Consider the following 16,673-nt stretch of genomic DNA (forward strand, 5'->3'; position numbering starts at 1 on the left):
TTTCATGTAAAAAGGGCAATTTTCTCAGTCATATTGAATACTTCGATGACAACTTTGACGGTGGTGGTAGGCATTAAAAAGGTAACATTTGTGCAGAGGTGTCAATCCCGGGTTCAGAAAGTAAAAACCCTGCCACAAATTGGATCCAACCATCTCCGAATCACCTGATAATTGAACACTCAAGACCAGCTGCTTATTAGAGTCACCTGTGTTGGAAGGAAACTGTGGCAGGGTTTTTACTTTCTGGACCAGGAATTGACACCTCTGCATTTGTGTATGGGCAGCATGGATTCTGGAAATGAACTAAAATATTACACGGTGCACCTTGAAGATGACACCCAACAAACAATGCAACTGAAATACCAGGGTGATGTGTGTACTGTAAACGCATGATCTACTCAAATTGGGATTTTTTTCCCATTCAACTAGGCTCACCCCTATTTGCAGCCTTTGAGAGCTGGGGTGCACCGCTCATGTCCATATTTCCAGTCACTATTTCCCAATGTCAAGTGTATGAGCCTTGGTAGTGTCAGCCTAATTAGTCACGACCAGTGATTGGATACTCCACAGAGTTCACCAAAGAGTATCTAATCACTGGGCGTGATTACGAAGGCTGATTCACTTAAAAGGACGCACGCTAGACCTTGGGAAATGCCTAACGTCTCAGGCCTGAGGTCCATCTTATTGGAGTCCGATCCATGCATTAACTTGTAACCTACCATGACATGTGAATCACACCCACCACACAAAAGTATTCAGTTTGTTTCTCTTTTATTAAAAAAGGAGAGGTTTGTTGTTTAGTCGAAGAGACCGAAGCCCATGTCGTCATCGGACTCCTCAGACTCCTCCTTCTTCTCTTCTTCCTTCTTCTCCTCAGCTGCAATCAAACAAAAATCAACAGTCAACATGCATGTATTACACCAAGTGGTACAGCCACATCAGCATAGCAAATCAAGATCATACAAAGTAGCAACCTGGACCAAGTGGAACAGCCTCATCCATCAGGCTGTACCCCCTCAGATATAACCCTTCATCCCTCACCTCGGGCAATCGTGTTGAACATAAACTCAAATTAAAATTTGGATAATGCCCACCATAATTTTTAAGCAAACTTAGGCAAGTTATCCAAGTCACACAGATAAGTGGCAAGGCACACGTCAAGCCCCTACATCTCATATGGGGCAATTACCATGCCTTATCAGTTCAATGTAACACTACTTAATATGCATATAATTTTAATACTGTTATCTGCATTACAGTTAGAAACTGTAGTCTGGATTCTGGCTAGGTACTGTATTCTGGACTATTGTCTGGTTAGGTCTGGTAGTCCGGACTCCAGCTGGTTTTGGAGTTCTCACCTAGGGTGACTACAATACTATTTCAGTGTTGTGTAGTCTAGGCACAGTATTGTACAGCCACCTAGGTGAGCACCATACCTCAACCTCATGTCGATGTAATACTTTGCAAATATACAATGCATTATGGATAAACGCTGTAGATTAGATTCTGGCCAGGTTAAGGTTCTCTACTAGGGGTGATCATAATGCTATTTAAATGTGCAATATAGCTAAGGTGGCAGTAAGGCCACTGCTTCTCTTCATTGTACCGCTCTACAAAGGCAAAATGCAGTAACTACAATATCAAAAATAGGCTTAGACCGAAGCTGGTCATTACACCTCCATCTTCTGACAAAGCCTTGTGGTCCAAACATGTCCCCCGTTGTAGACACCGCTTTGTCAAATTTGCAGTGATTACAATATCCAAGCGAATACCAAGGCTTCAAAGCCAGCTCTCAGTTTTAATACGGCAGTGGATACTGCGCTTTGTGTTTGTAGGACAGTATGGATTATGGCTAATGCAACGGTGTGGATTGTGTGTCCGGTTGGGGGTTCTTCTCACCTGGGGCGTCTCCTCCAGCTGGGGCAGCTCCACCAGCAGCAGCAGCAGCCACGGGGGCGGCACCACCACCAGCTCCAACGTTGCAGATCAGGCTGCCGATGTCCACGCTGGCCAGGGCCTAAGAAAAACGCACACATAAACACACACATTAATACCTCGCACTACACTCAATGCAATGCAGTGTAAAACACCCAGAGAAGGCCTAAAACACACCACAGTGACTCATGTCCCACTACACTCAAGGCCATTTGTCTGTACTACACTTAACACACTGGACAAAGCTGAAACAAGCTCAATTAAAGCTGCAAGCAGTGATGTCGGGCCCTCGCACCTACATTGCAGGGCCGGGGCATACTGCCAGCACCCCATCATCATTTTCTGTTTGTCTAAGCCAGATACACACAACTTACTTTCATGCTACATGCACTGAAAAGGAAAAGTAAATGCATAAGTCATAATTATGTTGTGCCACATGAAAAACGCTCCTTAATCCTTAATCATCAATGACTTCGGCTCATGTACAAAAAATATGAAGCACACTGGATGTATGGTGAAGGACAAGTACGTCAAATTCCATTGTATTATTTGTCTGGACTACACTTAACACACTGGACAATGCTGAAACAAGCTCAATGATTACTGCGGGAATACCAAAAAATAAAGTGCCTAAATACACACGTACAGCAAAGAATACACAGGTGAGGGCCTGCAAAACACAAATAACTTCTGACTAATTGCTGATGGTGATGCACCTACATTGCACATTAACGCAAGTTGAGTAAACATCCACCCACTTGCATGACCATAACTGCTGTTACAGACTGACAACACGCAGAGGCTACCATGACCACAACTGCATCACTTCCATTCAATGATGGAAACTGAAACAGGACACATTCACACATGACCCCCTTTACAAGGAGCCATTCACTGGAATATGTGCAATCACCCCAACAAAGTAGTTGTGCGTGACATCTCCAACATCAACATAGTATACTAAGGATATAGGGGATTTTGGTTGATTGAGGTGTGGATCACATACTTGAATAGTGATAAAATGCCAATAAGTCAAGGATGCAAGACAAATGACCAGGTGAAAACTAAATTGATAGTCACAAGAAAACTCAATCTTAGTTTTCCCTCCCAACATATTTTAGGACAGATTCAAACAGGAAGAGTCAAAAACAGACTGTGATCAAGGGAGCAAGCGTAGTGGGGCAAAACATAACTAGGGTTTACAAATGTTCCCTGAATTGGAAAATTGTCTTCCTCTGAAGCCGTGCTTTTCTCCCCTAAGCCTCCAATTTAGCCTGGAAGGTTGGAGCTAGCTTCTCCCAAAGAACAGACTTACCTTGGCGAACAGACCGGGCCAGAATGGCTCAATGGTGACGCCGGCTGCCTTGATGAGGGCGTTCAGCTTATCCTCCTGAAAAGAAACAGCAAGTTAAAAACAAAAGTTACTGTGAAACGTTGTCAACTGCACTTCAACAATCTACTAGGAAATCTGACAGGACTACAACATCCTATGGTAGACATGCTACCCCAACATTACAAGGATAACGTCAACATGTCCTAAACACCGTAGGCCATGGAAATATAAACAAACCATAGGTGCGTCTTCCATTTTGACATGACAATTGTTTGACAGTTCAGCGCATGGGATAACGACAGGCGCACCAACAACCCAATTCATCCACACGTGTTAATGCACCAAAGAATCCGAAATCAGCTAATGCTAACCGGTTAGCAATGACATTAGCGCCATTTCATGTGCCGGCAATACAGCGGCTCTACCATCATTCACACACGCAACACTTTCACTCATGAAACAGCAATGTACTAATTACTGGAAGAACAGTTCAAATAGTCACTGTTGCGATTTTACGTTTAATAATCAACAGATAAAGTGCATTGGCATACGGCGCATGCGCCAACTTCGCTAGCATACTTAGCAATTGAAAGGTTAGCTTACGGTGATGGCAACTTCATCATCGTGGAGGATGAGAGCAGCATAAATGCAGGCGAGCTCTGAAACTGATGCCATTTTAGTGATGTTTTAGGATGTTTTCAGACAAGGATGCCTAAGTTTGAGAGTGCTAGTCGCCGGATTGTGGCCTTAGCTTCACTGAAGAACCGAGCACCTTAGGCACGTCCGATTTGCACCGCGTTTTAGACGGAAAGGGAAGGACGAAGAGCGGATGCTGAGTATTTAAGCCTTCGTTGCGTCACTGTCTGGGCGTGGCTTCTAGCCATTATGCAGCGCAATCTGGGCCAGATGAACAGGCGGACCTGTAAAGGGTAAATTAAAGTGTCTGACTGACAGTTTACATAAATACACAAACATACAAACAGTCAGGCCTCCTTCTTGTGTCATGTGGGGGTAAAGCAACAAGAAGAAGGTTGGTGTGTATGTGTGTGTGTCTCTCTGTCTCACCCCGTTATCCCCCTTATTCATTACCATATGCTCTTCCTCCAGACGCTATTCTACACACACATAGGCCTACACTTCCATGAATAGGCCTACACATAGGCTATTCACACACACACACACACACACACACACACACACACACACACACACACACACACACACACACACACTGCACTAATGCGCACATTCCTGATTACGTGCCCTGTGGCTACATATCGCACTATTATATCTTGAACAGTGCAAAGCTGTAAGCCAGGGCTATTCAATTATTATTTCATGTGGGCCACATTTCGAAACCAAGAACTTAAGTCAGGCCGCACATTTTCAGCCATCACCAGCACGGTAATGACACTTCAAATCAGTAGGACTACACTACAAACATATTTCACATTTAAAATGGGGCATAATGGACTGCCTCGGTGGGGGAAAGAAGGGAAAAGAGAGGGGGAAAGGGAGAAAAGATAGAAGGGATAAATTATAATAATATGAGAGCTTTTAAGTTATTCTATTCATGTTTTCAACTGTATTTTCTTTTTCAAAAACTATATAAATAAATATATATACATTTTTGTGCTGCATTGGATGACACTCTTGCTAGGATTTGCACCTGGATCTTCCACCCAAAGGATGGCTGTGTTACTTACACCATAAGAGTTGCGTGAAAACAGCACCAAAAATGTAAATGAATGTATAATCTTGTAATTATTATGCTTATAGTTATATACTATTGACTATCATATACTATTATACCATTAACTATTATATATAATATAATATATATATTAGTATAATATATATATATTAGTTGTTGTATGCTTTATACTTACACAGAAATGATAGTACCATTTAATATCCCACTGTCCACCTATCCCACTATCCAATATCCTAACTCAATTTACAGAACAACGCAGTTTCATGGACTCCATCCAATCTATAACAGAGTCCCGAGGCAGGACAGGACAGGACAGTACCAACGGCCCTTCAGTTGAGTGTGGCCTGTTGTCTTGTTTTTCACCGGGCCACACTGTGCATAAGTGTAATGGTAGTCATCCTTGACCTGCCGTTTCCGAGGAAGGTCACCCCTGCCACTCACTCCTGAGAGATGGAGTGGGCTTCACGATAGTCCTCTAATGATGAGAGAGAGAGAGAGAGAGAGAGAGAGAGAGAGAGAGAGAGAGAGAGAGAGAGAGAAGGGGGGGACCTCATACTTTACAGAGCTCCCAAGTGGTTTACTGCTGTTATTTAATACTGTTTGGAAAGAAATCCGGGCGGCATACATTTCTAAATTCAATTTCAGGACTGCATCACAACTTGGTACACTGAAGGTAGCTGGCCCTAAACCATCCAGGTATGTTAGGCAATTGTTAAGTTAAATGTACCTGTAGGTAGGCATGGCATGGGTCATAGGTCAGGCATAGTCACTACTATCATCCCAAACAATTTTGAACTGCTGCCTGGGTTTGTGTTGGTGATGCTTACCTCAGAGGCAGACTGAGCTGCAAAGATGGCATGGGCTTCAGCGCATTACAGGTTAAAGGCTGAGGACCCAGCTTATAGATAGTGGTGGAGCCAAGCAGTATGGCACCATAGTGGCCAGTCTCGTGTCCTTAGCCTAACAGGAAATAGCAGTCTGCAGTGTGGTGGTCAGAGAGATGGTCAGAAGTGGCCATGCCTCCACAACATCACAGTGAAAGCTAGATGTTCTCTCTCTCTCTCTCTCTCTCTCTCTCTCTCTCTCTCTCTCTCTCTCTCTCTCTCTCTCTCTCTCTCTCTCTCTCTCTCTCTCTCAGCCTGTGACCCCCGATCCGGCAGGATAATAGTGTTTTTCAAAGGATCCAGATCCGGTTCCAGGATCCAGGATCCGGTAGCCAAGGCTTTTCAGTCAAAATAGTTTGAGCCAACATGATAAAAAGGGCCCACGTGTGCGAGTAGGCTATGTGTTTCAACCCTTTCGTAGGATCCGGTATCCCGTTCCGGATCCGGCAGGATCTTAAGCAGTGGATCCGGTATCCGGCAGGATCCTAAAAATCAGGATCCGGTGCATCTCTAATTTGTATTGGTGGTTTGGAGAAAAACAGAAAACAAAAATATAGGCAGGCACTAATATTAACTCATAACAGATAACACTAAAGTTATTGCACACAAAACCCTGAAGTGGACTGGCATCAATCATGGCCCTCCTTCCATTGTAAGCAGCTTACTAATGTTGAAAGTGCCCTGAGCATAAGGCAGGTGCCATGACAATAAGTGGTGGATTTTCCTGATTTCGTCATAATTTAAATTAGATCCAGCACAGTTACACCAAAAGATGGACACATGGCTACACCAGAACTGTAGGCTACTAGTCAAATCAAGCCAGTAATTAAACACAATATGCCCAGCCATCAAAATGTTAACATCTGCTTCATCATATGTTTACTTCAGAACTAACCAGGCTCTACAGATAACACGTTCTGTGTGAAAAATGTGATTTTTGTGTGCGATTTGTTTGCTTTTGTGTCACAACGTCTAATGCCCTTCGTGACATGATCTGCTTGATTTTACGTCCGTCCAGCATTTTGAACAGTAAGAGTAACACTAGATTGCATTCTCGCAGAAAATGCTGGAAGCAGGCTTGCCTTTGGGGGCAGAGCTGAGCAGTTAAATTAAAAACAAACTACTATTGAGAAAACAAAGCTAAACGAAATGTTGGAAAAATCCATCCACCCAGTCAGAAGTTATGGGAAAAACAATTCAGCCATCTTGGATTCAGCCATCTTGAAAGTGTTGTAGCTCCGTGTTTTGGGGATATACTAAATGACATACATGGTATTTTAAGTTGGCTAAGGAACACTGTATATGATATAATTTTGAAAATCAACATGGGTCCGAGTGGGATTCGAACTCACAACCTCCATATCTCTAATCCAGCGCCTTTGCCATTGATACTAAATGACATACATGGTATTTTAAATTGGCTAAGGAACACTGCATATGATATAATTTTGAAAATCAACATGGGTCCGAGTGGGATTCGAACTCACAACCTCCATATCTCTAATCCAGCACCTTTGCCATTGATACTAAATGATATACATGGTATTTAAAGTTGACTAAGGAACACTGCATATGATATAATTTTGAAAATCAACATGGATCCGAGTGGGATTCGAACTCACAAGCGCCATATCCAGCACTTTTACCATTGAGCCAAGCAGCTGGCTGTTATAACCAGCAAGACAATGTCAGATTGCATTGAAGAGCTTAACAATAGACTTCTAGAAAGGTAGTTGCAGGTGCTCGTTAAGAATAGAATGTTGAGAGAAAGTGACAGTTGAGATGGAACCTTTTATTGGCAGCACCTGTTCTGATTGTCTGTATGGCAGTTAGTATTGTGCTCTAAGGCAGAGGGCAGAATCAAAACCGTTTCTAGTTTGTAGATCGCTGTTGTTAAAAAACTAAAAAGAATTGGCACATGTCCTTCGCACAGATTGGAGTCATACATGTGATCTTTCTAACAATCCTTGAATGAAGTTTATAGGTTAAACAGTTCAGTCACAAATAGACCTCTTGTGGAAGATGTGCTGACCTCTTCAGAAAGGCACTTCAAGAGTCAATGGGAAAAGCCATTGGGCCAGCCCAGCACTTTTTACACACCTGCCATTTAAAAAGTAATGGGAGTTGGGACATGATACTTTCACCGTTTGGAGTCATCTCATAGAGCTCGCTAACAACACGTCAACTAAACTTCTAGGTGAAAGTGTTGATGTTTTATGAACGAAAAAGCCTCCTGTACTCTGACCTGTAGAGTGACGGAACACTGTCTCCTGAAGGTTCTACCATTGTTTTCTATGGGGACCCAAATTTGTACAAAATCGCCAAAAACGGAAAAACGACAAGAGACACACACACACTATAGCAGAACAAATGATCTCCAGTGTTTGAACGTGTCTCTGTCTTGAAAGGCTTAGGAGGAGATCCGTTTTCTATTTTTACAGCCGTGCACAAGAGAAGCAACAAAGCAAGCAAGCATAAACTGTACTTACTGCAGGCTCGCTTAATAACTAAACAGGACTTAGAGATGACTATAAGCGTGGCAAGCCCGCTTAATAACCACGGAGTTATCGTACTATTCCGTAACACTAACTTAAAGGGGATAGGTCTAAATGTAACGACCAGAAAGGATATTTTATTATCAGCGTTTCTTTACATGACGGCTCCATTCATGGCTAACATAGGTTAGCGATAACTAGTCTCTGCCTGTTTAATTCTCATGACAGAGTCAGCAAATAGTCAGAATGAGAATGTGCACTAATGATAAAATATAATGATAAAACATCACTTACCACCGATTTTGAAACCAACCAAAAGCCCTGCATTGATATATCCGATGGATGCATTATGTCAGTGACAGGGTCGCTAATACAAAACAGCCACCATGTGTACAGACTTTGGGTAGGCAAGTGATTGTGATTGGTTGTTTGGCATCACGACGTCGTGGCATTTGATTGACTACTTTTCCCCATTTGTTCGAAACACGTTCGAAAAGGTTCACTTTTGTTCGGATTTGATTAGGACCTTGTTAGCATCTGGTTCGGACCTTGTTCAGATCTGTTCAGAAGTGTACCAAATGCGTTCGGAGGTGGTAGGAACTACTAGGCAGTCTCGTCAACGCAGGGAACCTTATGACAACACTGTCATTCACAATTTACAAAGTGGTATTGTTTGGTATTCATCATTGGCAAAACGATAGGAGGTAGTGTCACCTTTTTTGAAGAGGAGCCCATATTCCTCACCTGTTTCACTATTGTTTGTGCATGAAATGGGGGAGGAGACACAGAGAATGCACTAGGTAGGCCTACGTCTCCGGAGGTCTTGGCGAACGTAATGCAATGCGTGCGCTGTGCGCTTGGATACATAAACTGCATAGGGACGGGGGATTTTTTTAAAAAATCGTATGATGCGATTTCTCAAAAAACAAATCGATTTGACGTTCAAACTCAGTTTTAAAATCGCATCGATTTTTTGCCCAGGCCTAGTCTATACTGCCCTACAATATCAGAACGCAGTATCTTGAAAATGGTCGAAAATGGGTTTAGACCGGAAATTGGCTTTAAAATACCTTATTTTTCTTGTGTTATAATTTTTTGGTCCAACTTGGTCCCGTTTCGGAAAAAAACCCTAAAAACTGATTATACTGCGCTTTTTGGTTTTAGGAGGTTACGTCGTACTAGCCAAGAACGCAGTATAATGCGAATTATACTGCACTTCTCCATTGACACCGTGGTTTTGGTGTAGACAGTAATACCACAACAGAACGCAGTATAATGATTTTTCAGCTAAAAAGTAATGAGAATGTTATTTTTTTTGCTTTTTTCTTGTGTGCATAAATTTCCACCATAAAAAAGTATTATTTGGAAGTGTCATCACCACTTTACCTCCAACACAGTCGCGTGGACAGAAAGGAAACTTTAAAGCCTTTTTTCTCAGTTTGCCATTTTGAATTATACTGCGTTCTGAAATTGTAGGGCAGTATAGGCATCAGCACTTCACTGCGCAACTGGCTGCTGGACTTTCTAACAAACAGACCGCAGACAGTCAGAGTTTTTGTATTGCTGTCTGAGTGATACTTAACTTTCCTTGTCAGACCTGATTTTGAAAATGTCATGTAGCTAATACATTGGCAGCAAGAGATATCTAAAAATGTCTTGAAATTCAAAATGGTGGTCATGGAGAAGATCCACATTATTATGTATAAAAAGTGACATTTTCCCAGTCATAATGGATACTTGGAATTTGATGGTGGTGCTAAGTATTTGTGCAAAAGGTAACGTGTGAATGGGCAGCATGAACTCTGGAAAGAAACTGTTAAATATATTATACATGGCAAGGACTGGTCTCAACTCATAACATACCTGCTGAGACCCTGTCTGTTCGGTGGGCCATGTGATCCACTCACATGGCTTGGCATACATTACTGCTGTGCTGATGACACTCAGCTATACCTGTTTTACCAGCCAGATGACTATATTTTCTTTATGCATTTCCTCTTGCCTCCTTCCCAAACAATCTACCTTCTGTTGGCTTACCTGCTTGTGCAAAACCATAAATAAAACCATGGCAAATGGTCCAGAATGCAGCAATATGTCTGGTATTGGCTCTACCCAAAAGGGTGTATGCTATTTCTTTAGTAATTTATTTTGCCAGGGACATTGCAGTTCAGAGTATTGCAATCTTAATGTCATGAAAAAGCCATGACACAAAATGTATATGTGGCACATAAAAGGTCCCTCGTAATCCGTAGACCAGAGAACGTCATTGCCTCACCACTCTTCTGATTTCCAGTACCATTCACTGTCATATCACCTGTCACTGTGCTGGTGAAATAATGGCCACATTCGTGATGAAGCAGTGCTGCTTTTGCTAGGCAGCCAACATGGACACTTTGCCAGTTTGATGCATTGTGGTTAGAAATTTCGAATCAGAATGCATCAAACTGGCTAAGTGCGCATGCGCGCTGCCTAGCAAAAGCTGCACTGCTTCTTCACAATCGTGCCCAGTGTTTCAGTTTCTTTCTTGATGTGTTCTATGTCTAAGTGTTAGTGCACTCCCAGGATGGTGATGATGTTGATGAAAAGTGTTTTCACTTAAAATCTGATTGGACAGGGGGGCGCTGTGGCGCAGCACGCTAAGCCCCCCACAATTGGGCTTGCATGCCCACGGGGACCCCGGTTCGAGTCCGGCCGGGGTCATTTCCCGATCCCACCCCGTTTCTCTGTCCCACTCGCTTCCTGTCACCATCTCATACTGTCCTGGACCTCAATAAGTGTCACTCTAACATCATATTGGTTTGGTGTTCCAACAAAACCAGTTGTATAGTTTCCCCATATGGCTAAATAGCAATAGCAAAGCAATTGAGTGATTTATAGAATTCTGTGTGTGGCAGAGAATACACGAGACAATGATGTTTCAGATACATTCGTTTTATTGAAATTCAGCTAAAAATATGTAATGAGCTCGGTCCCAGCAGGCCTCAGCCAAAGGAATGTTCACATTTTTCTAAGCACGAGCTTCGGTTGGTGGCTCTCCCTGATCAAATACTTAAGGTTGAAGCGCTTGCCGCATTCATCGCCCCTGACCTGTGCTTTTCAGGCGGGACTCTAGGCAGTCTCTTGGCTCTTTCAATGCTGGTTGTCTGACCGCACAGTTAGACACATAGTTGCTTCTAAGTTTCCAGATAGTAGCAGCAGCAACTCCAGCAACAACTCCTGCAGTGATAAAAGCAGCTTTGCCACCAGCAAACCCAAAAGCCACTCCAGCAGCAGCAGTGCAGCAAACATAAATAGTTGCCTGAAGAGCATGGACTTCCCATTCTCCAACAGCAGCTAGAATGCAGCAGTAGCGGTTCCAGCATCAACTCTAACTGTACCAACTGCATCTACTAAACCACCAGGAAACAAGGCTGTATTCTGCAGATCAGAGAGCAGATCTCTACCACCAGTAGTAACGACAACTACTATAACAAAAGCTCCAGCAAGAGTTGTAACAACTGCGACTGCCACAAGCAGCTTCACAAGTCCTGCAGCGGCCACCCCAAAAGTAGCTACAACAGCAAGAGCTTGGAAACCAACTTTAAGACGGCCCTTCTCGTCAACACCAGCTGATTTAGCAACTACTAAAATAACCAAAATAGCAAGTAATCTAGCAGCAGCTACGCAAGCAGCAAGAGCCACGGCAGCAGGTCCACCGGCTGCTCCAGTAGCTACCACGAGGACAATTGCAGCAGTAACAAATCCAGAAAAATCTGCATCAGCTCCAGTCTTATATGCAACGTTTCCAACAGCATATTGAATGACAGTTCCAACAGGCGCAGCAGAGACAGCAGCAGCACAGGCAACAGCTACTCCAGCAGCTTCATAAGCAGTTTCAGTAGTGTATCCCATGCTACATCCAAGAGCAAACGCAACAGCATGTAGACTGTATACCAACTTGTCATAGACTCCTGTAGAACACAAGGAAGTGACAGTGAGAGTCAAATGACAATAAAAAGGCACTGAGGCGTACCACCACATGTGTTTTTATGTTGCTGGCATTGAGGGGTGCTTAGCTGATTGTGTCCACATGGGATGTTCCTAGGGTCCTATATTCCCCGGGTCCTATGTTCCCCGGTCTTTGTATGGGACCGGGGAACGCCCTTTTTCTAAAAAAGGGTTCTATGTTCCCCACATTGTATCTAACCCTTCCATCCCTAAACCTAGCCTATCAAAATGCAATGTTTCTGCGTTGTACATTTGTGCCCAGACCAAAACTATCCCTAAACCTAACCTGTCACAGGTGCAACAACAACCTGCACTTTGCCATGCGGCAGCAGTCTACTTGGAAGCAGCGGGGAACATAGAATCCTTTTTTGAAAAAAGGGTCCTAAGTTCCCTGGTTACGGGGAACATAGGACCTGAGGAATATAGGACCTGGGGAACATAGGGATGACCCCGTCCACACTCCACATTGCCCTATGCGAAGATTTATTGACAAAGAAGAAAACATTAACACGAAGTGTACTGTATATTGTTTCCTGTCAGACCTGTTCCCGAGAATGTCATGTAGCTACACAGGCAGCAACAGACATCTGGCAATAGACCCCTTGCACCTCCCTTGACAACCGTCGTCAGGACGAACTCAGAGGACAATCGCGCTCCGAACGCAGTGCGCAGCCCGTTGGAATAGCCAGATTACTGCAGATCAGTGGTCGGCAATTTCGTTTGTATACGGACCAATTGCCGCCCTCAGAATTAAAATAATCAGATTCTAGAAAAAAAAAAACAGTATCTGAACTTGACAGTAAGCCTACCGATATTCCTCTGTAGACTTCCGTTGTGCTTCAAACTTTCTGGCCAAAGGACCACTGAACTGAATTGACGCGCTCGAGCTGTAGGCACTGCAAATCCATGTCGCTTGCTTTGTTAGACCCGTACACTTCAATGCTGTCTTATATTTTGGTGAAATGTCAAGATAATGTTACAAATATTAATATCCTAGTCATAAAAATAAGGATGGCTATTAGAAATAGCCCCTGCAGACTGAAGCTTTTGCAGTGGTGGCGCCAACTGAAAAATGAGATCATGCTGGGGAAAATATAGCCACGTAAAATAAACAATGCGCCTTAATATTTACGCCTTAATATTTGAATCTATACAAGGTCAGATTAAGAGTAGTCTACGGTGTGGAGTCAATGGCCAGTCTGTTGTGCTACAAGTGTCAGATTTTAGATGGGCTTTGGTGTGAATACCCCACTTGGTAGGCTACAAAAGGATCTCGGTAATCTCGGTTAAAACCATGGAGGTCCTGTTTTCGATCGTTTGCGTTTCTTCCAACACACCGTGTTTTAGCCTAGGCCTAGGGTAGGGTGGGGTAAAACGCCAGCACGGGGCAATATGCCCCCTCACCTGTTTTCCCTAAAAAAACACTAGAGGGCTTAAATATACATTTTCACTGTTTCTATGCATTACGTTGACAATGGGGATATACAAATTGTCCAGAGAAAACGACTGAAACAAAGTATTTTTTGAAGGGAAACGATTTACATGGTATTGATCTAATTTTCAGATGTGAGTAAACACGTGTTTATAAAAATGTAGTTAAGCATTATATTGCAGTATTATATGATAGAAGAAGAGTGAAGTCTGTAGTTTCAGAGCATATAGGCTGTTTATAATGAATACAATTAAATTTTAATAACTTGACCATTTTTTGAAAAAACAGCTTGTGGGGTAAAACGCCCCCTATGCAGAGGGGCAAAACGCCCCCAGGGGACTATCACAATATTAGGCTATAATAACATTATTATTAACATTACTTTGTCAAAAAAAAAACAAAAAAAATATTTCATGGTGTAAACAGATGTTAAAGTCTGAATATTTGAACAAAACCTAAAATATTTAGGCTAAGTTACCTCAGCTATTTAAATATGCTAGCAGAGTTAGCACAGTTAGCTCAGGCTAATAACTAGCCTATTGTATAATAGGCCTATTATATTTATTAATGCATGTATTCATTTTCATATATACATTTAGCCTAGTTATTGTGATATAGGCCTATATTTATTCACAATATATGTTTATTCATGCTAAATTTAGCTTGTATTTTACATTTGACTGTTCAGATTTATGCATATTAGGCCTATATTTGTTAATTCATATCATCCTTAAATAAATATGAATACGATATACTGCACTGTTGAAAATATTACCTCTCTTTTCTTTTCAGAGGTTAAAATTCATACTCTGGTCACTTTGGTGATGATATATGAAGCAAACAGGCTAGTTACAAAGGGGGGCATTTTACCCCATCTCAGGGGGCGTTTTGCCCCACTGGTGGGGTAAAACGCCCCCTTCACACCCAGTTTTGTTTTTGTTAAAATATGAATAAACTATTAATTTGTAACAATTTCCGTGATGGATTATTAATCATGTCACTGCCACCAAAAACTGTGACAAAAACCAAACCTATAGTTTAGCCTACTGCTGCTTAGAGAAAAGTTACGTTTTCCTTAAGGGGGGCGTTTTGCCCCACCCTACCCTACATGCTTTCTGTGAGACATTTGCCAAGTTGGAATGGCGCAGCGAAAAGTTGCCTACAAAAAACAGCAGGCGCTGACAGCGTCTACGGTCCCATTGCCACTGAAGACACAAAGGCTGTGCGCGCCCCCTGATACATTTGATGGCTTTGTGATCAAACCATCTCACTCGCTGCACAACTTTGATTAATCTTACATTTAGTGGGTGGAAATTAATGAATTTGACCCTCATTGATGACCACCTTGTTGCTGTTGGAACAGGGGGCACCCCCTTTCCCCTGTCTTATTGAACATCCCCGCTGGCCGTTATAATTGCTATTGCGCATGCCATTACCATATTATCATTGCTTCTTTGGTTAGCAGCCCAATTGATAATTTCACCATTCACGGTTTATTCATCAGATGTTCATGGACACTCCTTCACCACTGTTCTGTTTGGCCCATAAAGGTGGATAATTACTTCCTGGTAGCCACTTGTAGAACATTTATGTAATGTTACGAACCAGTTAAAATAGGCCTAATAGGCGATTCACACATACATTTTAAAGCTTCTAGTTCTATACATAATGTGAATTCTTTTGTACTGTGCTCTATCTCATTTCAAACCATGCACATACAGCATTTAGCAGCACCAAACACAACACGGAACAGTGGATGTGTGAGAGAGGTTCACATAGAAACCTGAAGGACCTGAAAGTAGAACCTGCAGTCCAAAGTGTCTTTGATTTATTGAAGCAAAAATATAGTGGTAGGCTAGGATATAAAATATTGCAGTTATTTCATCTGCCAGGCTACCTTTCCTCATCAGACCTGTTTTTGAAAAGGTCATGTAACTAATGCACTGGCAGCAAGAAATATGCGGAAAGCCTGTCTTGTTTGAAACACTGAAGGAAATAGATTCTGCAATATTTCATCGAAATGAATTCCAGTACCATTCACTGTCACCTGTCACTGTGCTGGTGAAACACTGGGCACGTTCGTGATGAAGCAGTGCTGCTAACCAGAATGCATCAAACTGACAAAGTGCTCATGCACGCTGCCTAGCAAAAGCAGCACTGCTTCTTCACGATCACGAAGTGTTTGAGTTTCTTTCTTGATGTGTTCTATTTCTAAGTGTTAGTGCACTCCCATTGGATAGAGATAATGATGATGAAACGCAGGCCCGTCACTAGGCCCTAGAGGAGCGTGCGCCGCAATTTTTTCAGCGCACCTGCTAAGGTTTTGTCTATGAATTCATTATTGTAAGAGCAAAGAAATCCCGCACACTGTCCATTCCACCAACAAACTTAATACATTGTTTCGGTCATCCGACCTTCTTCATGTTGTATTAAAGTTTGTTGGTAGAATGGAAAGTGTGCAGGATTTCTTCACTTGAATGACAACCCCACTGGGATAATATCCTACGCACCTACCCACCTACAGAGGTGTGCAAAGCGACTTCTTGAAAAATTATTTTAAGAGCACCATACCGATTTTTAAACACTAGTTACAGTGTATTTGTTTTTTTAAATTCACATTTTAATGAACATTCCTTATATGTAAGCTAAACAAAACATTTCAAAGTGTTTCAACTGATGAATATTATGTACGGAAGTTAAAATGATTAGATTACAATGCCGAGATATTAGGTCAGATATTAGGTCATTTTTACTCCATTAGTAGCTATTTTAATCAGTTCATGTGCGTTTTCAAACTGTTAGGACAAATATTAAAGCTCAATTATAATTTCAAGACGGTGTCAAATGGATTTATTACACTGGTATTGTGAGTGAAAATTGGTACTTTGGGTCG

At 42.2% G+C, this 16,673-nt stretch overlaps 1 protein-coding gene across 1 annotated transcript; it reads right to left on the reverse strand.

The window, feature by feature from the left end:
* Nucleotides 1–754: 754 nt before the first annotated feature.
* Nucleotides 755–4,093, reverse strand: rplp1 (ribosomal protein lateral stalk subunit P1). Its single transcript, XM_063184876.1, has 4 exons — nt 3,872–4,093; nt 3,251–3,325; nt 1,900–2,017; nt 755–877 (listed from the first exon to the last, which is right to left on the reverse strand). Exons 1-4 carry the CDS (start codon nt 3,941–3,943, stop codon nt 798–800), a joined length of 345 nt encoding a protein of 114 aa, XP_063040946.1. The 5' UTR covers nt 3,944–4,093; the 3' UTR covers nt 755–797.
* Nucleotides 4,094–16,673: the final 12,580 nt, after the last annotated feature.

This window comes from Engraulis encrasicolus, chromosome 20 (assembly GCF_034702125.1).
Source record: "Engraulis encrasicolus isolate BLACKSEA-1 chromosome 20, IST_EnEncr_1.0, whole genome shotgun sequence".
Lineage (NCBI taxonomy): Eukaryota > Metazoa > Chordata > Actinopteri > Clupeiformes > Engraulidae > Engraulis > Engraulis encrasicolus.